The following is a 25,586-nucleotide window of genomic DNA, read 5'->3' as shown; positions in this document are numbered from 1 at the left end:
TCACATGGCTACAAGAAAAATATTTTCATGCATTATGAAGGATGGTCCGGGTAATAGCTAGTACAATTTTCTTCTTGGTACACGAAGCCCAACTTGCTGGACACCTTAATTACACAACCCTGGTGTTATCTGAAAGATTTCGGACAAATAGAAGTACAAAAGCAGGGGACAAGGCATCAGTCATGGTCAGTTGCTCCATAACTGAACCTCACCCACAGAACCCACAAATCAGTAGCAGCAGCAAGAGACACCAATTGATAATTAATGTCTCTCTTCAATGCAACATGACCAATCTCTCTTGAAAACTCAAACATTCTTTGCTAATACCAAGAAAAATCCACCTTTCTTGACCACTGTTTCTTGCTCAAAGTCATCATCGCAACCAACACCATCACCATCTGGCGATAATAGTGAAAGTGAAAGGCCACAGTGGAGATTATCACAGCAGTCATCATGGGAAGCTAAGGATTCAGAGGGAAAGACTATCTTTACGGGCTAGGAAAAGAAGCTGGTAGTATGAACATCGCAGTTGGAGCTAGGGCTGGTGTTATAGATCCTCTTTTTTTCTGGCGATTTTCTTGGCAAAGACTGTAGGTTTTCCTGCATTCTTACCATTCTTGTTGCTCAACATTTAGCAGAGCTTCATTTAGTTTCATTGAGAATTAATTCATATCCTTCATTTTTTTTGTGGGTGTTTTATTAATTGCAGCTGATATTGTGTTTGATTACCGTCAAAAAGTGACAAGGTCTTTTGAGTATCTTCAAGGCGATTGTTAAATTGCTCCTTTGTTCTTGGTAATTTCCCTTAACTATTTTCCCTCTTTTTTTTTGTCTTAGCTTAGTTCCTGTATGCCTATTCGTTAGTATCGTAGTTCTCTTGGATATTTCCGGTGCTTCTGTTGCTACTTGCTGGATACATGTTTTGGAAGATGCCAAATGGAGGGCAGGTATGTTTTGTTTGATTTGAGCTCTGAAAAATATACAAATACGCCAGTATTTGCAAGAGAAGAGATACAAGGATAATGAGGTACAAAAATCATGTATAGAACAAAGCATGAGACCCGTTTCTGGTAGTGGGAAGGTCAGGTTGGAAATGCGAGGGAAAGAAGGAAATCCAACTTGCCTGATGTTAACGACTGTGGGGGGTTGAGCTAACTACCTTCAGATGAGCATATCAGCAGGTGCAGAAGGAAGTTTACGCTTGTCCATCACATTGAAGTCCTGTTTTTTGCCATTGGTAAGTGTTTCCTGACCCATTGTATCTTAGGTATGACAGTTGTTTGAGGGCATTAGGTCACAATATAAAACGTTGATATTGAGGTTGTTTTTGAGACAGGAAACTGGAGAGAGGGATAAGATGATGGAAGGAATTGAGAAATGGGAAAAAATCTATCATTTTTCTTCTTGTTTAGATGCTACAAAGATGAGAAATGAAAATATTAACTTATTTTTTCTGAAAAAATTAAACCGCGCATAGTATTATATAATTTATATGCACTGACAAGTCGAGTTATATGTATACTTCTAAATTTCTTTTTTGATTTCCATTGCAGTGGGTTGATGATATTGAAGGTGTTGAAAATCTAGGTAAAAGACTTCTCCAGCGAAGAAAGGACGAGAAACTTCCTGTGTTTACTCCTCCAGAGGTATGTATAGGAATCGAACTTCTTTTATTTACATCCACAAAACCTTGGTAACAAGAAATAGAGGGCAAGGAGTTATGAGCATTGATTTTTTAGCAGAATAACCTCTTATTTTCATTTCCTACTCCTTTTCTCTGTTTTTCACCGCTCTATCTTTCGCTAACCATGAAGGCGCGAAGTAGTTCTTTCATGTGTTGCAGCAAACAGTGGAGGCTTTGCTTGAATCAGGATACTCTCTCATCAAAGAGCACCAGCTAATTATAGAGACCAGTGTTTGGTATAGTGATAGCTTTTCCGATTGTGGTTTGAAAAGGCAGGTTTGAAAAAAGCTGCAAATTAGAACATTTCTCAAACCCAAGTTTTTACCGCAATTTAAGATGAAAAACCGGTTTTAGCAATGAAAACCAAACAATTTTTGAAGCTGTGGTCAGAGCATAAAACATCTTGAACCATACCAGTACAATACCAAACAGAGGAACATTGATGACTAGAAAGGAGGAAGGAAATTGCAGGAATGGATTTATATATCAGACGAGTTTAAAAAGATGTTGCATGGTCATTTTTGCTGTTAGTTTTCTCTTTGCTTCCTTGAAAAGTCTGGCCCAGCCATGATACAGGCAAATTTCTTAACTTGTTGAAAACAAGAAAAGCCTCGAACAGAACGTAGCTCGAAAGTAGCCCATGGCAGCATCAAAGAGAGAGGCATGATTGAAGAGCTCCATCATAGGTTCCTTCCTATCCATTTTGCCTCATAGTTTTTACTAGTATAAACCTGTCGTTCTCTTAAAGCATTCATTCCATTGTCTCTTAAAATGTCTGAGGGTGTGTTTAAGTAATAAAAAAACCGTTCTTCCTTTTCTTTTCTCTTTTCTTTTTATTTTCTGGATTTTCTTTTCCAATAAAAAAATTGAAAAGCGTGTTATATATTAAAAACGAAGATAAACTTTTTCAACAACAACAACAACAAAAAAATACTTTTAAACGGAGATATATATATATATATATATATATATATATATATATATATATATATATATATATATATATATATTGTTTATGTCTTTTATTCATTTGAAAAACAGTGAAAACTTGTAAAGAAAAACGTGGATAAGCTTTAAAATCTGTTTTTTTAAACTTAGTATAGATTTAAAAAAACTAGATTTTCAGTTTTGGATGAAGAAATATTACATTTAAATAGGAGGTTTGAATTTTACATTTTCTGGCTTCAATTTTTTTTTTAAAAAAAAGAACCGAAGTATTACCTTGTTTTGTTTCTAAAGAACATCAAAATGTTTCAAAAGAAAAGCTTAAAACATCTTGAGTGTTTAGGCCCTAATTCATTCAATCGAGCCCATGAAGTGATCATCATCATCATCCCAAGAGCTTCCATGCTTGTGTCAACCATGATGTAACCTAAGACAGATCATCCATCCACCTTTTTAGTTGTTTCCACCATAAGCAAATCTCTTAAAGATAAGGGTGTTGAACATTATATTCTTTTGATCAGTTTTAGTGGCAAGAACAATCCAGATTATCCACAAATCACAGAATCCAATGCTTCATTTAGGGAGGTTCGAAACTTGTCAACTCTCACCCACTCAAACAGTTTATCGATCTGAAAATAACCACTTTCTTGTAAAAGCAAAGGTCACCAGTGAGTTTGTCACTTGGATATTCCTAGGGCCCCTTCTGATGGCGTCCATATCGAAACATGCCAGTGCCATGGATGGAATACAAGGATTAACTTGCTAGGGCAAAATAAAGCCAAGAAACGTACGAGGGACAAGCACTGGTACTGGTGTGCATCTTGTCCTCTCTTATTGGTCTTGAATTTGGAAAAAGGGGCTGCAAAGCATGTGCGGGATCAGAATCATGCCTGATAATTTTGTAAGAGAAAAACGCGAGAGGAGGGTTGAAACAGTAGGATTCTTCGATCAAGGGGGGGTCTGGTATATAATATTACCCTACAAAATGTGGTCCTGCAGGTTGATCGATCAAGTTAATTATTCAGATGAATATAGTTGGTTGAGATGGCATATCTTGAGTAAGCACATAGCTTTTTGTGCTTTGTTGCTATTGTGATAGAAGCATTCTCTTTCCATGGTGCTCAAATTCCCCATGTTAGAATGCTTCCGTGCTCTTCCATTTTGCTGCACATCATTCTACCAAAGAATACACCCAACATGGAAAGCGAAATGATGATGCTATGTTGACTCTATTCTACACCATGCTTAGCCTACAACAGCTCATCTCTCTTAAGTCTTAACCTTTTTTTTCTTTTATATTTACAAGTGATTGGATATCCTTAAATTCTTTTTAGACATCGCAATTATTATTTTTATTCCGCTTGTTTCTGTGTTTCAAATTGTTTTCTTCAACGTTTTAAAAGTATAATTGTTTTAAAATAAATTTTTCAATAATTTTAATGTGTCAATGTTAAAAATCTAAAAAATTCTAAAAATTTTATCTTAATATATTTTCAAATAAAAAAATCATTTAAAAAATACTATATACTGCGATATTAAACATAAAAAAACCACGTCAAGTGAAGTCATACTAATTAAAATTAGTATGGGTTAATCTATAAGACTTGAATCTAACGCTTTCTTATGCCTTAAGTTAAATCTTAAATCTTTAGCTTTTATTCGTTTGCTTTTTTCTAGTTTCAATAGTAACTTGAAATAATATATTTTCTATATAAAAAAAAAAGGTGAAGAACATAGAGAACTAGTATTTATGTTTTGCTTGTGATGATGAAATCGAAATGTTTTGTAACATTTTAATTTTAGCACATGTTAAATAAAAAATATTAAATTATAAAAGAGTTAAATTTAATTTGTTTAATGTATGGTAATTAATATCTTAACATTATAAATAGGACTGCTACTCGTTTTTTTTTTTAAATAAAGATTCTATCTTTATTGTTTAAACAATATTAATTCTTGAGATTATTAACAGTTTAAAAAATGTGTTTTAAGTGATGATATTCACTTATGAAGCATTGGAGTTGAGTTAGATAATTGATAGATGAATTATTATGTTTTTTAAAAGAAATATTAAAAAAGTATATCCAAGGACAAAAAATAAAGAAAAAAAATAAAAACCTGTTCGTGGAGCACGAGAACAGCCTGACCATTTAAAAATAAAAGAAAGATCAAATGACAAATTAATCTTCATCATTAGGACACGTGGGCCTCTATCTAAAATAAATTAGAATAGAATAAAATGATATTTTTCTCAACAATCAATTCACCTCTTGGTTCTCACGTTAAATATCATGATTGTAATTCGACAATTTCCTTTCTAGATCATCATTCAGCAGCTTCCCCAAATGTTTCCCCTCACATTTTTTATCTTCCCAACGATCGATTTCTTTATAAAAAATTATTTCAAATCAAATTAATTAAAATATTATTATTTTAATTCTTTTAAAAACAAAATAAAACTATATTATTTTAAAAAAAACATAAAAAAATCAAATTAGATTTTGAAATTATCCAAATTTGATCATTTTTTTTAAAACCTAGCAAGGTCATTTCTTGAATTAACCAAATTAACTTACTAGTTTTTATATATTTAGAATTTATTTGGGAATGTGATGTCGAGTGATTGAGGTTAAAATTGCTTTTTATTTAACTATAATTTTAAAAATATTTAGTTAATTAAAACACGTCATAATTTTATATGGATCCAGCCCATTGGGAACTTTTTTTTGAAATCTTGGTTAAGAAAATACTATTATTTATAGTTTTTTTTTAAACCTGTTTTCTCAAACAGCAACCGTAAAAACTACTTTATATAAGCTCTATTTAGCATTGTGATTCAACCATGTTTTTTAAGAAAAAAATTAGCTTTAAATTAATTTTTTATATATGTTTTTGGATCATTTTGATGTGCTAATATCAAAAATAATTTTTTAAAAAAATATAAAATATTATTTTAATACATTTCCAAACAAAAAACACTTTAAAAATAATATTTACTATACTTCCAAATAAACAGATAATAATATGAAACATACACTATTAAAAACACTGCTTCAAGATGAAAAACAAAGGAAATGATCAATATATAATTTCAACTAGTGCCTTACAAATTAGATCATCAAAATTAGTAAGAAACTTTCATAGAGGGGAAAAAAAAAATGGTGTAAAGATTGGAATTGACGAGGTTAAAGGTGATGGGACAGATGGACCACCAAGGATTGACAATAGGAGGCATTATGGTTAGGATTAATTAGGTGAATAAGAGACTATATAATAATAATCCAGATTATTATAAATCAAGAGTTCCCTTAAAGTAAGATATCACCCACCACTGCCATCATTCTTTTCACCTAGTTGGACTTGACGAAACAAACACCATAGTCGGATGGCAATTATTTAATTACTCCTACAAATATCCCACCGGAATGAGTCATCCATCTCTTGTTTTCATGGGGTTTTTTCTGCCATCAATGATGCTACAAGGACAACTGTTTTGTTCTAAGTTTTTTAAGAAAATTATTTTGAAAAATAAAAAAGCTAGCGTGACTCCATGGCATGAGAAGATCTTTAGATTAATGATTAAGATATAAAATTTTAAAAGTTATTTATTAAAATATAAAGTTTTTCTAAATGTTTTTCACTCAGAAATACATCGAAACATAATATTTTATATTTTTTAAAATTTATTTTTTAATATCACGTTATTAAAACAATCAAATTTAAAAATATTTTTTGATCGGAAAAACAAACTAACTTTTTATATCTATTTTTATCCTTTCGTGTTTCAATATATATAATTCGGTCACCACAAGTATGGTATCCCACAGAGTAATGGAAAGGTGGAGTGTGAACTTTGTGGAGCTTGAAACTAGAATTTTAATTTTTTAATCTCAAAGATGGTAAGAATTTGCATTTTTTAACTCTTGATGTTAACACCCTATGTACTACAAAGATTTATTTTTTTTATTATGAGGGAAATGGAAAGATATATAGTGAAATACTTTTTTCACAAAAACATAGCATCTACATCGCACCATTTTTTTATCTAAAAATAATATTCTCATCTTAGAGTATTTTATCTACGTGGGGTCGAAACTTAGAGTATTTTTTAAAGTAATTATCATTATAAGTAAGAACATAGATAAGTCATTAATTACAGCTACGATAGATAAGATGATTTGAAGTTTTTTTTTTTTTAGTTTAACGTGGGTGTCCGGGCCAGCTTGCGCGTACCTTGACTAATCTCACGGGCCCTGAAGTTAACGACCATGTAAGTCTCCAGTGGCCATCATATGAGCAACCACAGGGCTTGAACCTGAGACCACAGAGAGAGCAAACCTCTTGGTCCCAAACTCTTACCACTTGGCCACCACCTAGATGATTTGAAGTCTTGATCCTATAGATAAGTGCTCTTCTACTGCTATTACTACAAAATAGACTGTGTTAGAGATTGAAAAGAAAATTTTACTCGTAAGAATTCACTTTTTTATCCATGGATCTGTTATTTTAATTACTAAAATTAAAATGATATTCTATGGTACAAATTTTTTTATAAATCGTGTCAAAGTAATGTAGAGTGTATAAGATGAGAGAAGAAAAGAAAAGAATGATTATTCAACAAATGAAAACTTGACATTTCCATAAGGGTTATGTTTCTTTATATATGATTAGAGGAGACGGTTACTTTCTTTAGTAACTTCTCTAATTAATAACTTGGACCGGCTCATCCATCATGGACGGATAAGACCTAATCCAATAACCAACACTATTATTAATATACAATAATTAAAATAGAGTTTCATAATATATTAAAATAATATATTTTTTATTTTTTAAAATTTATTTTTGATATCAGCACATCAAAACGATTCAAAAATATAAAAATATAATATAAAAATAATTTTATTTAAAAAAAACATGATTTAATAAAATAAAAAAGACAGAGAAATAAAAAGAGAAAATAAAGAACACAAAAAAGAAATAAAGGGAAAACAGACAAATGGTTGCCAGTTAAGAAAAGAAAGAGATGTGGGTCAAAATATAAAAGAATCCTATGAAAATAATTAGATGTCACGACGTGATTGGAGGGAGCCATTTCTTTTTCAAATTAAGCTTAAGGTGACCAATCTTTTTCACACCATAACCATACTTTGATTAACCACATGGACTTGAACGTTGCCGACACTGCTCCTTTTTGTCGGCTTTAAAATCTACAAAAGCCGATTCTTATGTTTAATTATTGTTTTGTTTTTTTAATTATTATTGTTGTTGTTTTGAAAAGGTAAATTATTACTTAATTCATGTATTTTAATATAAACTAGTTCCTAACAAGGCTATGTTTAATAATGCGATTTAATCCCTTTTTTTAAACAGTTATTTATATAAAAAATACCATGTTATTGTTTTTTTAATCATAATTATAGTTAATTTCATGTTTAATTATAGTTAATTATGGTTAAATTCAAAATGTTCGCAAGGAAAAATCCTCTTTCTCTTTAGTTATTTATATAAATATTTTTTATATATCACAAGAACATTAACCAAATAAATAATCTTTGTTCCTCTAGATTTATATATGTAATTATATAATACCAAATAAATAATTTTTTTCCCCTCTAGATTTAGATTTATATATGTAATGATATAATCAAAGTACTGATTCAAGAATTAGATCACGTATTAGATATATTAATTTAAGTTAATAAAAAAATAATGTCAACGCTGAAACTTTCAAATATATAGAAGAAATATTGGGATTTTATGGTATCCAAAAATGTTGTTAATTAAAATAAAAAATCTAAACAATATCAACGATTATGGCCATAGCTAAAGAAAACACATGGTTCAAATGTGAATTTTTATGAATATATATGACTAAGTTGTTAGTTTCTAGAAAATAACGGACTAAGTTATAATTTACAAATTCTGACAGTGCAGTGGTCTTTCACAGTGATTCTTATTCAAATTGTCAAACCACCCCCCGCAGAGTATCTAATTAGACTTTTCACTCAAATTTTGACACGTTTCCATGCCCAAGTCAATTAGGCAGCACGAAAGAAAGAAATCTATAAATTGAATAATTGATATCATATAAACTCAAATAGTCCATACAACTTGCACCACGTGTTGCCTTTGAATTAATTGTTAGCAAGAACTCGTATATATTTTTAATTTAAAAATGTTGATTTGATAGTTAAGAAGTTATTTTTAAAAAGAATTCCTTAAATTCAAGAATTATTATGGCTGTATTAAGAGTATGTTTGGAACGGGGATTTTTTTATTTTTAGATATTTTTTTATTTAAAAATATCAAATTATTTTGATATTTTTAGTATTTTTTTATTTTTTTAACATGATATAAAAAATTATTTTGATATATTTTTTAAATAAAAAATACTTTTAAAAAATATTATGCATCTTAATACTAAATATATTTTAAAACAATAGAAGGAATGTGCTATTTTAATAATTTGATGTTTTGTTGCCAAGTTAAAAAATATATGTATCTTTATGCCATCAAAAGATGGTATTAAAATTTGGATTTTTCATGAAACAGAAAAGAAGTATTATGTACATATAAAGAAAATAAATATATCAAAATTATAAAAAAAATAATTAATTTAATATATTTTAAAAAATAATTAAAAAAGCATCAGCTACCACGGTATTAAAAAATTTAAACCGGCACTAATGCTTCCAAAATATCAAAGAAAATTTGAAATCAAACGTTTAAAAGAAAGGAGCCCACAAGAACATCTAATGATCTCTGACTAGATTAGTCTTTAATTAATTAATTAAATTAAACAAGTACAATAAATTCGTGCTAATTTGCAACTAGGCCAAATGCTCATTACCTACATATATGATGCCGTCACCTGTCGGTGCACGTTGATAAATTAGACACACCATGGTAGAAAAACTCTGATCTTCTTCTGAAAACCTCTCCCAGCCAGCCAGCCAGCCAGGTCCAAAGAAACAAACCTCTCTGTCTCTCTCTTTGACACGGACTGTGTTATAAATATCTGTGGTGATTGTTGAGAGTGAAAAAAAACAATTCACAGAGAAAGAAAGTGAAAGGTCTGGCCGGGTTAAAGAGCATAGCTGTGAGAGTTGTTGGTGGGTTCAGTAGGAGAAGGAAAGCGAAAAAGAAAATTAAAGTTGAAGATAAGTTGGTGGATATGCTGCATAAGATGATCTTCCCTGTTAGAAGAGTTTGGCTTGCTGTTTCTGCTCGTCTCAGAGCTCGCAAAAATGGTCAGTTCCCTCCCCAGGTTTCCTTCCTTCTATATATATCTCCTTTTCTCTCATAATCTGCAGCTTCTTGTTGGTTTTTTGGTGTCACCTTAGCTATGATCTTGTCAATCTATAAGATAGAATTTCTGTTGCAGAAACTATTTACATGCTCTAGCCAGCTAGCTAGATCACTGTGTGCTCATCTGCTTCAGTGGGGTTTTTCTTCTCTGCGATAATTTCTTTCCTGCTTATCCATCATATGGTCTGAAGATTAGCATTCAAAGATTTCTTGACGTTTATACTCTTTTTTTTTTTTTCCTGTCATGTCACTGTTGTCAAATTGAAGCCTATGCTAAGCTGAATTGAGAAATATATATTTAAAAAGACCCTAAATTAAATGCTTGGAAATAAATAATATTCAAGATGCATGATTGACAACGTAATTAAACTTCAACTTTTTGTGTTAATTGAGGTGATTAGTAGCTCACTGCTGCTAGAAAACTTGTTCTTGAATTATTATTATTTTGATTAATTATTTTTAAAATTTTTAGTTCTATTTTTTTGAGGTCAGGAAGAAAACAGCATCTGAAGATTACATCTGTGACGAACAAATCCACCAAGAAAAATCCACTTGATGACAATATGAAACTGTTTCAACATTACAGAATTGTCAAATCAAGCAATTATTCTTTCATAATTAAGAAAATAAAATCATCCTCGCCTCTAAGAATCAGAATAAATTATTATTTGGAAAAGTCTAAAAATGTGTGTTAGGTGAGAAGAATTAAGGCAAATTAAATACTTTATGGAAGCCTTTTCCAACCATTGAACCAAACTAATAGTAACAAAGTGTTTTGATTTTTCTTTCTAAAAAATTCACAAACAAGAAAGGCATTAATTTGAAGTTTCTCCTTAAACAGTTTTTTTTTTCCCTGGTGAAATTATTGATTTATGATTTATTCATCAAAAAGTGATGAACTCTAAGCTAATTAAAAAATATTTGCGTATCAATTAATCAAGGTGTTCTTCTTTATATATATATATATATATATATATATATTGATCTTGCACAACTTTGCAACACTCATCACAGGAAGTTCTGTAATCTTCAAACTACCACTAGGCTGAATCCACTGGCTACCATCAATTGTCAACTGCCTAGTTTCTTGTACTGGCCAACTAATATAATAGAACAGTATAATATCAAATGCTAGTGATCCAACTGGGAGATTAACAGCATAAACAAACATACAAATATCTTCTGGGAAACATCATCAACCGAAAGATGAGGCTTAGTTATAGGATCAACATCATTTTTAGTTCAATTTTATGCTTAGGTCAATTCAGTAGTGGCCTGACAGAAGCAAATTTATTTTTCTAGTTACAGCTTAGTGGGCAAATGTGTCCTCCAGCTCCTAAATGGTCCCTGTCGACTCCTTGGTCCTTTTGGTACTAGGATTTTGGACCACCACCGAGACCTTACTAGTTTTATATCCCAACCACTTGGGGTGTCAGATGATTAATGTCATTTATTTCTTTTGTTGTATGGTCGAACAATTGGGCCACGACTTCATTTATGATTACTCTTCGGCATTAGGTAATACATGTATTCAATGGAAAATTACTCACAAGTTCTTCTCCTCTATGTTTTGTGCAGGCGCTGGTCTTCTGGAGCTTCACAATGATGTACAGACCTGTGGATATGAGGATGTGCAAGTGATGTGGGAAATACTAAGGAGATCGGAATCTGAGCTGATGGCAAGTCTTCCAAAGCGCAAGCAACGGCCTTTTTGGAGAGTTTTTGTTTGGTCTAACCACAGTGCAGCCTCATCCTTCTCTGCAAATCATTCCTGATAAAGGACTCCTGCTTGATCAAGAATAATATGCTGCCTTTGTCTTGCAACTTGACATGGGGCATTCATAGTTTTACTATCCAACGGCCGTCATTGCAGTAGCATGGTACAGAGCTGTTGCAGGGGTATCCAAATCAGTATATAAGATATGTGCCTTCTGTACATACACAATGTTTTGTCATAACCCACAACCATAAATGAAATAACTTCCTCGATGAGCTTCAGTTTACTCATTGATGTACTTCGCAGTAACCACAAGCAAAGCTGGGAAAGAAAGGATACCGTGGTAGAACAAGCAGCAATCCAATGTGAGAACGTTGACAAGCAAGTCCCCTATCCATAGTATGTCATTGAAAAATTGCCACCAATACTTAATAACGAATGACAGTACGAAAACTACTAGAGATTCCATCTGTTCATTTATTATCAAAAGGGGAAGCTGAAAGCTAAAACACAGGCGGAGACATTATACACAAGCCAGAGAGCTTTTGAACTCTCTGGTTTGTATTTATGAAAGCAATCTATATCATGATTGACAATCCATTTGATAATCCATATAACATGATTTGCATTTCTGAACTTGAGATGTTAGATAACAAACAAAGAGAAAAGGAAACTATCAGTTTCTTGCACAGTTATCATTACCATGTTCGCTAATGGAATTGATTAACCTTCACTAGACCATCATCATTTTCCTCTCTGCAAGAAAGATGTTGATATGTTGGCCTGGATCCGCTACATGGTTGGCTCTTCAAAAGGTATTGTTTCACGTTAAAGCTCATAGCCTCTCGGTGAGTTTTGTCACTGCCTAGATCCTGCACTCCTAGCCTATGTGAGATATCAGTATCATTAAATGCTAACTGAGAAACTATAACGTCAAGAAATTTAGAAAGAAAACGTCACTTTCTTCTAACGTTCCATTGATTTCAATCTGTGAAATGTCAGAGGAAACGCAAAAGGAAACGATAAGATGCTTACAAACAGAGAATACGAGTTGAAAAGGTTCAAATCTTCTGGGTCGAATTCTTGAAGCCATTATGTCACTGCAAGGAATTTTTCATATGCTGAAGATTTACACAGCACAAATATGCAATGCAAAAACAAACACATACGGATTCCATGGTTATGTTGATTGTTAAAACATTATTTTCGAAGGTAGCGGGCAAAATCATAATTGCCAGGTAATAATTAAATGGGCATACAAGGGGAGTTCAAGAAAGCCTAGATTCTAGCCATGGTTGCAGAAAAGGACTAGGGCATCATATCTCATGCAAATGGGTTCTTCTGATATCTATGAAATAATATGCAAATGGGCTCTTCTACAATGACAATATGATACATAAGATATAAAGTGACACATGCTAGCAAACAATATTTCAAAAGTTAAAGAGCACATTTTTTTCACTTAAACCTTCGAGGCCGAGAAATCCACCATGAACTATGAGGCAGGTGTCGGAAGTCCCTTGGGTGGACTCCCCGTGTATAGGCCACCAATGGGTCTTTAATATACAGTAACTCCAAACAAGAGTGTCATCAAATGGAAACCATTTTGCAGTGTCCATATTAGAAAGCTCATTTCTACGATAAAAGTGCCTCAAGCACAAACAAGAGTGTCTTCTTCCTTTTCATGTAATCGAGCTTATCACTAGGGTTTGAATGAACAATATGTTTCCTTGCAGCCAGATAAAAACACAAGGTATTGGCCAGTGTCGGTCCAATAAAGCAGGGCCCTTAGATTGTTGATCTATATTGACGCCTAAGCTTCAGCCTTTCTCCATAAAGTGGCTGTATCAAAATTCAACTTTGCCTTTCCACTTCTTACAATCAAAAGGTATGCCAAAAGATATTTATATCCTTTACACTAGTGGTTATGATTTAAAATATTTTTTATTTAAAAATATATTAAAATAATATTTTTTTTTTATTTTTAAAAATTATTTTTAAAATCATCACATCAAAAATCTGAAAACATAAAAAAACATAATTTTTAACAAAAAAAATAAAATAAAATTTAAGTGAACACAGTTCCAAACAATATCTTAACCAAGTAGCTTCCCTGCACATATACAAATATCTCCAAGAGGTTCAACTGAATTTGAAATTTTTTTCCTTACTAGTCAAAATGTAAGGTTATACCAAACCAGTGAGGTGCCACTCCTGTGGAATATTAGAGACATAAATGAAGAAACTTCAGGATCATAATTCGGGAAACATCAAAGAAGTAGTACTTGGAGATTTAATGTGTGTGTGCATGTGTGAACATTTTTGTATCAAATGCCAAAAGGAGAGGAATTTTGTTAGCTCAAAGAGGAGATTTAGCCAACAACTAAATTCACCGTTCATATTAAAATCAGCAAGGACAATCAGCAATTGATAACTTGTTAATATTCAGGACCCCGACAATTCTACTTTAGGGAATACATGTACAGGAACTTTTACATCGTGCAGTTTTTTACCTTCCTAACAAGCTAGACAAATTATTCCTGCAAAACTGTTTCTAAAAATTTCTCTGAACTTTAAATTACAGAAAAGCAGAAAAACTAAGTTAAGAATACAGCAGTGCAACCAGGCAAGGGCATTCTTTTCTTTGAGTACCTTTTGATTGGTTGCTGTAAAACGTGGTACACTGGATCAAGGGAAGCTATAGCAGAAGAATCTCTTGCTCTGACTCAAATTTATCTTGTTGGAGGCAGAGTTGTACGACAAGGGCAGGAAACTAATTCACAAGAATATGAAAAGGAGTTGACTGCAGCATTGTTAACCAAGCATACATGTTAATCTGCTCCTTTAGACCAGCCACTAAATTAACCACATCCCAAACACAATTTTTTTCCAGGACTTTATTCTTCTGATGGGTGCGTGCATATTTTCTCCAGCAGCAAGGGCCAGTCTTCTCCAAGCTCCTGTGGGTTAAGCTCCATTGCAACCTTGAAATCCAGTAACGATATTGGGAAGTGGGATCTCTGTTCTTGTGTTCCATTCAAAATCATATTGCTACTTTGCCCCTGAAAATGATGGCCAGGCAGAAAACCATTAACATGCTTACTCTCAGAATGGTTCTTCTGGGAATTACTTCTTGTCGAATAATCACATCCACGCTTTCTATTAATGAGTTCAATGCAGGACTTGACCAGCCTTTTCAAGTAAGCATCCAAGCCACTGTTCAGTAAACTGGCAGAGTCCATGGATACATCATGAAGGCCATGTGCTGTAGCGAGTTGCTGCATTCGCTCTCTTAGCGTCTGTGTATCCAGCAATCCACCACTATCATATGAGCTAGCACATCTATCTTTGCTTGCTAGAGTCAAGGGCCTATGGGAGCCACCTGCACTCACGGTGCAAAATGGAATTCCAAGCGGTGCCCGAAGTGGAGTTACAGTAGATATCTCAGATATTTCACTCTGTTCTTTACTATGTACAGAAACTAAACCATCTGTTGACTGTTTTATTAGTGGTAATTTAGCAGGGTGGTGGAAAACTTCCCCTTCTTGATGATGCTGCACCAGCTTCTGTATACCATCTTCTGAGGCTATATTATCATCCGTAACTGTTGAAAGATGAGAAGCAAGATCCGCATTCCCATTTGGATAAGAATACGACCCATCACTTGCAGATGTAGGAACCTCCTTATCACGACTTGGCGGCGGCGGCGGGACAGTGGCATTACAAGCATTTTTCAAAATCGAACGTATAAATTGATTATGTATCAGCACATTATCTTTCCCAATAACACGAACACAGAGCTTATTAAACTCAGCCTTGCTCAGCTTCAAACTCAAAAATTTATTCAAATAATAGAAGTACAACTTCGACCTCTCTGCCCCAATTCTCTTCACTATCTGAACTTTCAACTCCACGAGATTCACCCGCGAATGCTGAGTTGACGGTTGCATTTCTCTTACCACATAGTCAACAACAAAAAAAATACATAAAAGACCATAAAAAAATCACCGTTCCAACCAAAACCCCTATCTAAATCAGGGTTTTTTCACTCCATTTCCAAAATCCCATTTTCCACAACCCTAGAAGAAAAACCGCATTGACTTCAACAAAACCCATCAATGCCATTACAGAACACATCTTCTAAGCACAATTTAACCCTACAAACCCTGAAAAAAGACTACAATTTCCCCTCCCAAAACTTAAGTTTTACAAAATAAACCCAAACCCTAGTCATGTTAACCCCAACTTCACAACCAAACAAAACCCCTTACTGCCCTTATAAAAAAAAATTGAAAACCTTCAACGAAACTCTATCAAAAACCCCTCCTTTTCCAAGGAGAAGCTATCAATTCCAACTTTCCAGAGATCACCCAGTAAAGCTAAAGAGCTTAAAATAATGGGTTTCTTCTAAAATGATTAATACAACCGAGGGAGAGAGATTTGGAATATGTGAGATTCTAGAGAGAGAAAGCTTTTTATGGGTCTGACCTTGTTCGGAGCTGGAAAGTTTTTCAGATTCCGAGAGAAATCAAATTCGATGCAGTAGTAGCTAAGAAGCTTCCTTCTTCTCTCTTGCACTAAACTATGTATAAAGTGCTGGCAGCTTGGCTTAATAATTCGTTGCTTTCACTTTCTCTCACTAGATATCACATTTTTTTGGGATTTCAATTCAATTCATTTTGAGGTTTCCTCTCTCTTTCTCTGTTTTAATTTTTTTGGGTTTTAGAGTGACATTTTTATTTTTATTAAATAAGGAATTGAAATCTCATTAATAATAATAATAATAATAAAACTTAATAAAACCTCACCGTTTTGGAATGCACATGCTATTTTGGTCATGTTAGGTGTTGCCAATCACGCTTTTAATTTATTTTAATTTTTTAAGTTTTAAATTAATTTTTTTATTATTTTGATGTACTGAAATGAGAAATAAATTTTTTTAAAAAATAAACAATTATTATTTTAATATATTTTCAAATAAAAAAAATATTTTAAAAAATATTATTTATCACACTTTCAAATAGACATTTAACACACGCCTTTCAATTTCCACAATATTAGAGTGCGGCTGTTTTTTAATGTATTTTTAAAATATATTTTACTTGATAAAATATTAAATTGATGTTTTATCTAATAATTTTTTATGATTTTAATTTATTGATGTTAAAAATAAAAAAATAAAAATTATTTTAATATATTTTAAAATAAAAAAATATTTTATACCACAATATCAAACACAATAAAAATATTCAAACATTACTTCTTCTTCTTCTTTTCTGGCAGAGTATGTCATTCAGTTATTAGATTAATATTTTTATTATTTAATAAAAATATTGATCTATTTATAGTTTATTAGATTAATATTTTTATTAAAATAATAATTTTTTGTTATATTTTTATGTTATGCCCTGAGTTTTACTAAGTTAATTATATTTTATCAAATCAATGTTTTGGTTTGAGTTATGAATTTCTCGGATTTATCTACCTGACTAATTCGGATTTATCAACAATGCTTCTTTTTTTTCCTCCTTTATTTTCTTGTTTTATTTTATTTTATTGAGAAATTAAACATCAAAAGTACAATCAAGGAAGAAGGCTATTAGAAATGGTTGGTATACACAAGGCTATAAAATACCACATAATTGAAAATTACAAGGCATAGTTATGCTAATGTTAGTGGTGGAGGGAAATGTTTTAGTATTTCCTCAGTACTAAAAAATCTTGATACATTTTTTAATCAAATATTTGGCGTTCAATCTTAATATTGAAGATCTATTGTAAGTTAGAAAAATATTATTTTTCCAGCAATTCACATGTTCCCTTCACACTTTCCAGCTTGGAGGGTCGTGCATCAAATCCTGAGCATGCCATATTGGAGTCAAAACTCTAAAAAGACTAATCCTGCATCAATTTTGATGGCCAGTGAAGATTCTGTGGAAGGTCGGCCTCCAAAGTCAGCCGCAAAGCCAACTTTACTTCGACAAGAGCAGCAGGCAATTATTGAAATTGTATTAGATTGGGAGATTGTTCTCAACAAACAGCAAGTGGGACTCGGTATTGATTGCTTGAAACAAAATATTTAGCATTCATGTGAAAGCTACAAACAAAATTTACTCTGAAGTCATCCATAACGAAGACTATATATCAGCCAGATTGCAGCTAATCACTCCAGAAAGGTGCTCGTGAACAATGCTTGTTATCTGGATGGTAGTTTTGTTGTTAGACATGTAAACAAAATCAATGGATCACTGAAGCTGTTCATCAGGGAAAAAAAAAGTTTCTTCATTGTTGGGTTCATATATCATGATCAAGCCAAGACCAGAACCTTATTCATGTTTGCTTTCATGTAACGTATATTAAAATGGAAAGGTGCAGACTTTGATGAGTTTAGAGTGAAACAACAAGGCTCACAAACTATCTGAATTTACGAAACCAACTCAGCTGAAACTAGAATTCTGCTACTTGCATTGCCACGAGTTCAGATTTCATTATAAAATACAGAACTTCAATAAATCAAAGGATATTATTGTTCAACTAAAACAATTGCAGTCATTTAAAAAACAAGACAGGAAAAAAGGGTAAAAAGAAGAGGATGAAACCTAGATGCTTTCCTTCTCTTCTTCCGTGCATTCTTTTTACTTTTAAGTAGAAGTCAACGAAGTTGGCAAAATACAAATTAGATATCTTCACAATTGACTTCGTTTCCTTAGCCTTTTGAACCCTGCCTCCAAAAATACTGGCAAGAATCCACCAGAAGTGCTAAATGCACAATGCCAAAAGAGCAACTGCAAAAATTTGTTTATAACTATCAAACAAAAAGTTCTCACACAAGAACAGGAGCACAATTCTAGAGCAACACGTGAATTAATAAAGGAAAATATAATATGATTAGGATGGACCAAGATTCAAAGTCAATTTTAAAAATTCATATCTTTCAATAATTTTTGCGCCATTTAAAACATGCCAAAAAAGACAACAGTCAAAATTGCGCTAGAAGATTAATACTCAAAAATGCATGCACAAACATGCATTCATACGTAAACGAACCAAATCGAGATCCAGTATAATGCAAAATGCTCATTCTTCAAAACAGGGGGAACAGGTGTAAACATTACACCTAAAGATAGGTGAATCCCTTCATGTTCAGGACATTGAGATGCTCAAGTTTTCACGCCAATCCTCCCTTTTTAACATTATTGCTTCTCAAGAAATGATAAACGAGTTACATGTTTCAATTTTAAGGTTTGGCTTCAGTTACATACCTGTGAAAGAGGTGCATCATGCAGGCCCTATATCCTCACTTAAGATCGCACTTTCTGGATTAAGCTGTCCGCTGCAGTAACTAGAAGGAACAGCAGAGAGCTCCTGCCTTCCTCTCCACTCTTCACCAGGTTTCAAAGTAATGGGCTTTTCCACACAAGCAGCCTCTACACACAGCATATGCTTGTACTCGTCATCACCAAGATCAGGTATGGTCTTTGCTTTCTTATCCCAGGGATTCCAAACCACTGCAGGGGGGAATAACTATACTTAATTACTTATTTTGACTGAGAACAATCAAAGTTCCCACAGAAAACTTGTGGTTTCCTACGCACACTTAATTAGTTCAAGTTCACCCACAGATGACCAAAACAGCATGTGTTCGATCATTTGAAACTAGATTATTTTGAAACAGCACAAAAAAGAAGAATGCTGTCATTTAATGATGTCAAGACCACGGTTTATGGAAATCAAACAAGGGACTTCTACCAAGATGCAATTAGAGCTCTCCTCCGCAGACCCTTGGATCGCACAATCTAAATAAAATTTCAAACTACAAGCTCTAATCCACTGACAGCTCTGAGAAACTTTCAAAGGTGCATGCCAACCATTACAAATTTAGAAGAACATTTACACTTGACATATGAACATACAGCAATAGCAGCTAACACAGCAAGATAAGAATGTTATGCATTTCCCAAATCTCGATGGAGTCTCTACAACATTGCTTGCTTGCGGCCTAGCACTATGATATGCATGCTAAAATTTTTTCACTCACCAGCATCAGGAAGTCCATCTTTCCGCAATTCAAATGTTCTCTTCCTTTCATGGTCCAGAACAGCAATTTTGGTAGGTGTTCTGAGATATACTTTGTCCACCTTCATAAAAAAGAATAGAAACAAGTACCACATAATATTTGTATGAATAGAAGCTGAAAGGGTACTGAAAACAATCAGCATTTCTGTAAAAAACAGATACTGACTTCTGATTCAAAGACTATTGCATCTCCTTGTTCAGTGAATCGTTCTCTGTTCTTCAGATTATCCAAATAATCTAGTGTTTCAAGTCCTTCTACCCTCACTTCACTAGACAAAACCAACATGTGACTGAATCAACAAAGAATTCAAAACACACTGATGCAATCATTAGATATCCACCCATCACAGAGAGAATAAAAAATATGACTTTGTTCAATTCATCAATTATGCATTGACATTTCTACTCAAAATGGTGATTTTACAAAGAAAAAGAAAAAGAGTATTACACAACGAACAAAGTTAAAAATCGCTGCAAAATAAGTAAAAACCCAATAAACTACTTAGCATACAAAAAAAAGGACCTAAAGATGCCAGCAATAAATAAATATTGTCAAAGAACCTGATATCCGTAACATGAAAATATGTGTGGTACGCAAATGTAAACGTGAAAGATTTCCCATCAGTATTTGTATTTCGAATGCGAGAGGTCATCATCAAATCTCCTCCAGGACCCAGAGTTATCCGTAGGCGAAATTCGTATCTGTAAATAATTTGTATGTATTTCGCATCACTTGGCAATTAGAAGAACTGGCAGCCCAAAAATACACAGATGCAAATATCTTAATATAAAAATATTTCTATAAGTTAATATTGCAAGGCATACAACTATACAAGCTCCAATCGTGCACCATACGATTACAAAATATCTATCCCTGTAAAACTAGATCCAACTTCAGCAAAAAAAATCACATTACAGACTGTTCTATCATACTGAATGAAGCTTTACCTGCTTTTGTTTTTTGAAATGGAAACAAATAATTTGCTTCAAATGTTGTTTAAGTAATGCATCACAAGACAAGTTGAACTACATTAAACTTCATAATGAAATTTGAGTCACGCACCTGTGAGGCCAGATCTTCACATCTTCTTCAGAGTGTTTGAGTATTAAGTCAATGAAGGCCTTGTTGGAGCTATTTGTTGGGAAAGGTGGGGGGTCATTATCAATAGACCAAAACCTGGTCCTTGCAAATCCATGTGGTTCAAGAGAACCAAGATTGCTGAACTGCATATGCCAGTAAATTTAATTTGAAAAGATAATTTTAATGGCAAAATATGATTAGTTAACATAAGAGACAGACATACTTGAGGAAAGCAGATTGGAATACCTCCACGGATAGCCTTTGGAGGCTTAAATATAGCCTGCACAAACCACCAATATAGTTTACAAAAAAAGAATGCATTAGCCAAATCTAGGAACAAGAAATGACTATGACATATGACTGATTGCCATCATCTTTGAGTAGCATACCCATCTGAAATAGAAGATGGATAAGATTATAATTTATTAAGCACTAAAGCTTATATAATGCCAACCCCATAAAAAGAAGCAATCAAATTAATATTAATAACGAAGAGAGCATGAAATAAAGTGTCCGAGTTTTAATACATCATAATACTTTTAAAAAAGAAATTTGATGACATTAATGGAACTGCACATTAAGACTGTGCGTCTAAATGATGTAAAAGACATGGATTCCTATCCAGCTCTCCATTTCAACTACCTTACTCTAATTATTTGGAAACATCTTTGTCATACACCTTTCTTTTTCTATGGTGGAATCTAAGGTATCTAAGCTAAAAAAAGGTTCAACTAAGCTGTAAAAATGTAAAATTTAAGTTTCAAAGCCCAATATTCTTCAATGTTAGAATTAATTTTTTTTTATTATCCAGAATAATGAAGTGCATATTCCTAGGAACCTATGGTCAAAGTTTTTATGCATTTTAGGTCTTCTAGGTTGAATATTCATCAAAGAATTTATGTAATATCTCTAGTAAATCCTGGACTTTATTAAAAATAGGAGATCAGGGCAATTTAATTATTTCAAGTCAGTAGACTTCCCCTCTACAGAGAGTAAAATGTGAGACTATGTTTCCACCAATGATTCCACAGTCACAGGCTAATAAATCCTACATTAAACCCTTCATCATTTGTACCAAGGATATAAATTAAAGTGGTATGCTCATAAAATTTTCAGAGATACCCCTTCTGTGGACGACGAATAGAGATGTATATATATATATGACTTGTTTATAAGACCAATAGTCACCTTCTAGTTATATTAGCAGAAATCTCACCACAAAGTTGCAAGCATTTCCCGATACCATCATGTTTTCACAAAATGACTTTTTGAAGCATCTTGACTTGTAATTCAACAAACATGAGTGTATGGTTACTTTCTAATATTCTTCTAACATTCTGTACTTCATCAGCAAACAGACAGAGTTAAGCAACAAGCCACATTTGAAAAACCACTGGAATGGAATTACACCAATTACTGAACAAATAAAGTGAATTACTTCTATAAACTAACGGTAAACAGCTACAATTGCATCAAAAGAATTGCTGAAATTCATCATGGTTGCTCAAATGTACAGCTTATATATCACAGTAACCGGATGTACCTTGCTACTAACAAAAAGCAATTCTTCCCCATGTTCATTCTTCCAGGATGTGACATGACCTCCAAACAAGTATACCTGGTCATAAAACCACTCTAATCAACAAACTTTCTTCTCGAACAATAGAGAAAACAGTACACAAAGAATGCACTGGAGATCAATGCAAGTGGGGGCATTTATGATTCCTTTAGTAAGGAAAACAAAACAATGGTCTAGCTCAATACTGCCAAAATTTCTTGTTTTTCGATACACCTTAGTAACAGCAGCTATCAAATCTACAAGATTAACAAAAAAGAAACAAACTTGGATTCATAATCAGCCATAACATCTAGCCTATTCAAATGGGTTCAGATCTAACATCCAGAATGAAGCACCATTGCCATTTCAAACGATACAAAACCAATCAAAGTCCAGAAGGATAAAAAGAAAAGCACTAGATTTGCAAAGAAATGAAGAAAAGGGCAATTGGGTTTCATTAATTACACCAAATCAAGAGATAGATAAAGAGAGAAATATACCTCCGCAGAGCAGCCTCGAACCTCACGCAAGATGATCTTGTCAAGGCCATTTATACCCTTACAAAGCTCCACGTACTTGGTCTCTTCAGACATCGCTTGTCGCTTATACACAGAGACACAGACACCTCTTTTTGTCTGCAGAATAGTAAAATTCCTTCGAATCTGTAGGATCGAAAACTGGAGGAGCTGTCAGATGGAGACAGAAGACATAAGGCGAAAGAAATATTTTTTGGGATTTTCTTTTTTTCTTACATCCAGAGTACGATGCTTGTGAATGTAAAAATAATATTTTTTATTTTTAAAAATTATGTTTTATATTAATATATTAAAATAATTTGAAAATACAAAAAAGTAATTTACAATAAAAAAAATTAAAAAAAAATAACTATTTTTAAAATAAAAAAATAAACAGACTTAATAAATAAAACTACGTACTGCTAGTTAAGTATAAAACTAAAATCTTATGTAATATATTATTAAGAATTAAATGTGTAAAAAATTTTATTATTTTAATTTGATCATCAAATACTTTTTGATGATTTAATTATAATTAAAAACTAATTGATTTTGATTTTTTTATAAAAATATAGAATTAAAAAATAAAAGACTAAAATGAAAAAGTCATTAAACTGGAGTAATGAGCCATAAATTTCACTAAAGATATATTTTTATTTTCAAACTTTAAAAATAACATAGATTATATATTTTATATATCTCAATATTTTTAAAATTTAATTTTGATATAAAAATTTATTTTTGTTATTTTTTAATTTTTAATTAAAAAAAAATATTACCAAATCCTAATAACAGAAAGAGATTCATGTTATTAATAATGATTTAAATCACTAAAATAAATGATATTTTATGTTAAATTATTCTATTTAAAAAAATAAATTCATATTAAATGTTTTTTTACTTTTAAATTTCATAAAAAAATAAATCTGAGCACATTTAAAATATCCATCAGATCTTTGATTACAGAAGGGAGATAACATGGATCTCCTTTCTAACAAGTTCTTATGCGCGCAGGACACAATATTTATTTATATATTTTTTGAGACCTCTTACAAGAGGAAGATTCGTTTTTCTTTATTATATTATCAAACAGTACAGTGGAGGATCTTTCTAGCACAAATCACTCCTTCATTTCTTCGTATGCGTTTTTGAATTGGTTCCATTTCTGGTCCAAAGTACCTTATGATCAGCCCTGGTGTAATGCCAAGGCGTTTCATTGTTTCAGGATCCATTTCACTACTGGTGCTGCTACCAGAGGCGGACATGAGATTCTCAGAGTAGCCCAAGCTAACTGCAATGAACCCAAAGTTGTATTTGTTTTCCATTTTGTCCATCAAAAGGTTGGCCTTCCCAGCAGTTACCATGTCAATGGAGATAAGCGCACCAAACCCGTAACATTTGCTGCGGATGGAGTTCAGAGATTGTGCTGAGGGTGATCTTCAAGGCCTGGATATATGATTCTGAGAGAGGGTCCAATTTGAATAATGTTCAAATTCTGAAATGGGGTAAAAAAAATATATAAAAAATTTATCATGACAAACTTGTAACAACTCTTATTAGGATTGAGTTAATTTGGGATATTTTATCAAACTCGTGGGTTAGATCATGTGAATGGAATAACTCGATAAAAAAAACTAAAGAGAATTATAAGATTTTTTTTCTAAGAAAAAACTCGTGTTAACTTAAAAAAATCATAATGTTTAATTCTTAATTAATCAATATTGAACGATAAAATATATTATTAAAAAGATCTCAATTATACAAAAAAATTTTAAAAAATATTAATTACAATAATGATGATCAAGATTAAAATTAAATTTTATATTTAATTGAAAGGTGAAATTAAAAAAAATCAATTTAGTAAAAGAACAAGAAAAAATCTAAAAGAATGAGGCTCAAAATTAACATAAAAAATAAAAACAATATTGTAATTAAATGGTGAAATTAAAAAGAATAATAACTTTTACAAAAAGAATAAGAAAAAAAAAGAGAAATCAAAACAATGATTACTAAATTGGAAAACATAAAACCATCAATTTAAATTGAAGAATGAAATTGAAAACCAATAAAACTTTCACAAAAAAATCAAAGAAGAAGGACCAAATTAAAAAATATAATATTTGATAAATTAAGATTCAATAATGAAATTGAAAAATAATAAAACTTCTACAAAAATACCAATACCAAAAATCATAAATCAAAAAAATATGAATTGAAATTAAAATACCAACAACTAGGAGGATCAAGTTGTAATTTTTGAAGGAGAAGAGAGAGAGAGAGAAAAAACAAGAAATATTCATCGACGACAAATCAGACCACTATTAGAGACACGCGTTGCACAAAAAAAATATGAAATAGACATTTTCAATGACACAGCGGTAAGATATTTTTGAATACCGAGAGACATTGTATGAAAATGAAAGTGCCCCTGAATTGATTTTCTAATTAAAAAAAATGTAAAAAACTCAAAATACCCTTTTACTTCAAACTTATTTATTTTTTAAGGGTAACCTATTGGGATATATATATATATATATATATATATATATATATATATATATATATATATATGCTAACATATTGGAAAATACTTTACTCAAATAGCTTTCCTTATACTTCAAACAAGAAACAATCACAGCAAGGGTCCAATTTATCATAATTGTTATTATTTGAGGCCGTAAACATAAAAAATCCAAATA

The 25,586-nt window shown here is 32.0% G+C and overlaps 3 protein-coding genes across 6 annotated transcripts; 1 reads left to right on the top strand and 2 right to left on the bottom strand.

The window, feature by feature from the left end:
* The first annotated feature begins 9,390 nt into the window (after positions 1 to 9,390).
* LOC127905140 (uncharacterized) lies at positions 9,391 to 11,943 on the top strand. Its single transcript, XM_052451752.1, has 2 exons — positions 9,391 to 9,882; positions 11,519 to 11,943. The coding sequence occupies exons 1-2, from the start codon at positions 9,807 to 9,809 to the stop codon at positions 11,713 to 11,715; spliced, it is 273 nt and encodes a 90-aa protein (XP_052307712.1). The 5' UTR covers positions 9,391 to 9,806; the 3' UTR covers positions 11,716 to 11,943.
* Positions 11,944 to 14,554: 2,611 nt separating this feature from the next.
* Positions 14,555 to 15,607, bottom strand: LOC7461331 (uncharacterized). Its single transcript, XM_002304796.4, has one exon. It carries the CDS (start codon positions 15,605 to 15,607, stop codon positions 14,555 to 14,557), a length of 1,053 nt encoding a protein of 350 aa, XP_002304832.4.
* A 2,492-nt stretch (positions 15,608 to 18,099) lies between these two features.
* On the bottom strand, positions 18,100 to 23,139 carry LOC7462828 (putative glucose-6-phosphate 1-epimerase). Of its 4 annotated transcripts, none has more exons than XM_024596642.2 (9): positions 22,873 to 23,139; positions 22,358 to 22,432; positions 21,061 to 21,094; positions 20,797 to 20,957; positions 20,295 to 20,435; positions 19,900 to 20,002; positions 19,696 to 19,795; positions 18,920 to 19,165; positions 18,100 to 18,442 (listed from the first exon to the last, which is right to left on the bottom strand). In XM_024596642.2, the coding sequence occupies exons 1-8, from the start codon at positions 22,920 to 22,922 to the stop codon at positions 18,936 to 18,938; spliced, it is 894 nt and encodes a 297-aa protein (XP_024452410.1). In that variant the 5' UTR covers positions 22,923 to 23,139; the 3' UTR covers positions 18,100 to 18,442; positions 18,920 to 18,935. The 4 variants fall into 4 exon arrangements, with proteins under 4 accessions (XP_024452410.1, XP_002304833.1, XP_024452413.1 ...); XM_002304797.4 differs by having other exon boundaries at positions 21,038 to 21,094; positions 22,873 to 23,138; XM_024596645.2 differs by lacking the exon at positions 22,873 to 23,139 and adding an exon at positions 22,031 to 22,151 and having other exon boundaries at positions 22,358 to 22,422.
* Between the last annotated feature and the right edge of the window lie 2,447 nt (positions 23,140 to 25,586).

Source organism: Populus trichocarpa, chromosome 3 (genome assembly GCF_000002775.5).
Source record: "Populus trichocarpa isolate Nisqually-1 chromosome 3, P.trichocarpa_v4.1, whole genome shotgun sequence".
NCBI lineage: Eukaryota > Viridiplantae > Streptophyta > Magnoliopsida > Malpighiales > Salicaceae > Populus > Populus trichocarpa.
The sequence above is the reverse complement of the archived record's forward strand: the minus strand, read 5'-3'. Positions and strand labels throughout refer to the sequence as shown.

Coding starts and splice junctions, on each gene's coding strand:
- LOC127905140 (XM_052451752.1), top strand. CDS start 9,807: ATGCTGCATAAGATGATCTTCCCTGTTAGAAGAGTTTGGCTTGCTGTT. Junction 9,883..11,518: donor TCTCAGAGCTCGCAAAAATG/GTCAGTTCCCTC, acceptor TGTTTTGTGCAG/GCGCTGGTCTTCTGGAGCTT.
- LOC7461331 (XM_002304796.4), bottom strand. CDS start 15,607: ATGCAACCGTCAACTCAGCATTCGCGGGTGAATCTCGTGGAGTTGAAA.
- LOC7462828 (XM_002304797.4), bottom strand. CDS start 22,965: ATGTCTGAAGAGACCAAGTACGTGGAGCTTTGTAAGGGTATAAATGGC. Junction 22,433..22,872: donor TTCGAGGCTGCTCTGCGGAG/GTATATTTCTCT, acceptor TTTTATGACCAG/GTATACTTGTTTGGAGGTCA. Junction 19,796..19,899: donor CAATAGTCTTTGAATCAGAA/GTCAGTATCTGT, acceptor TTTTTTATGAAG/GTGGACAAAGTATATCTCAG.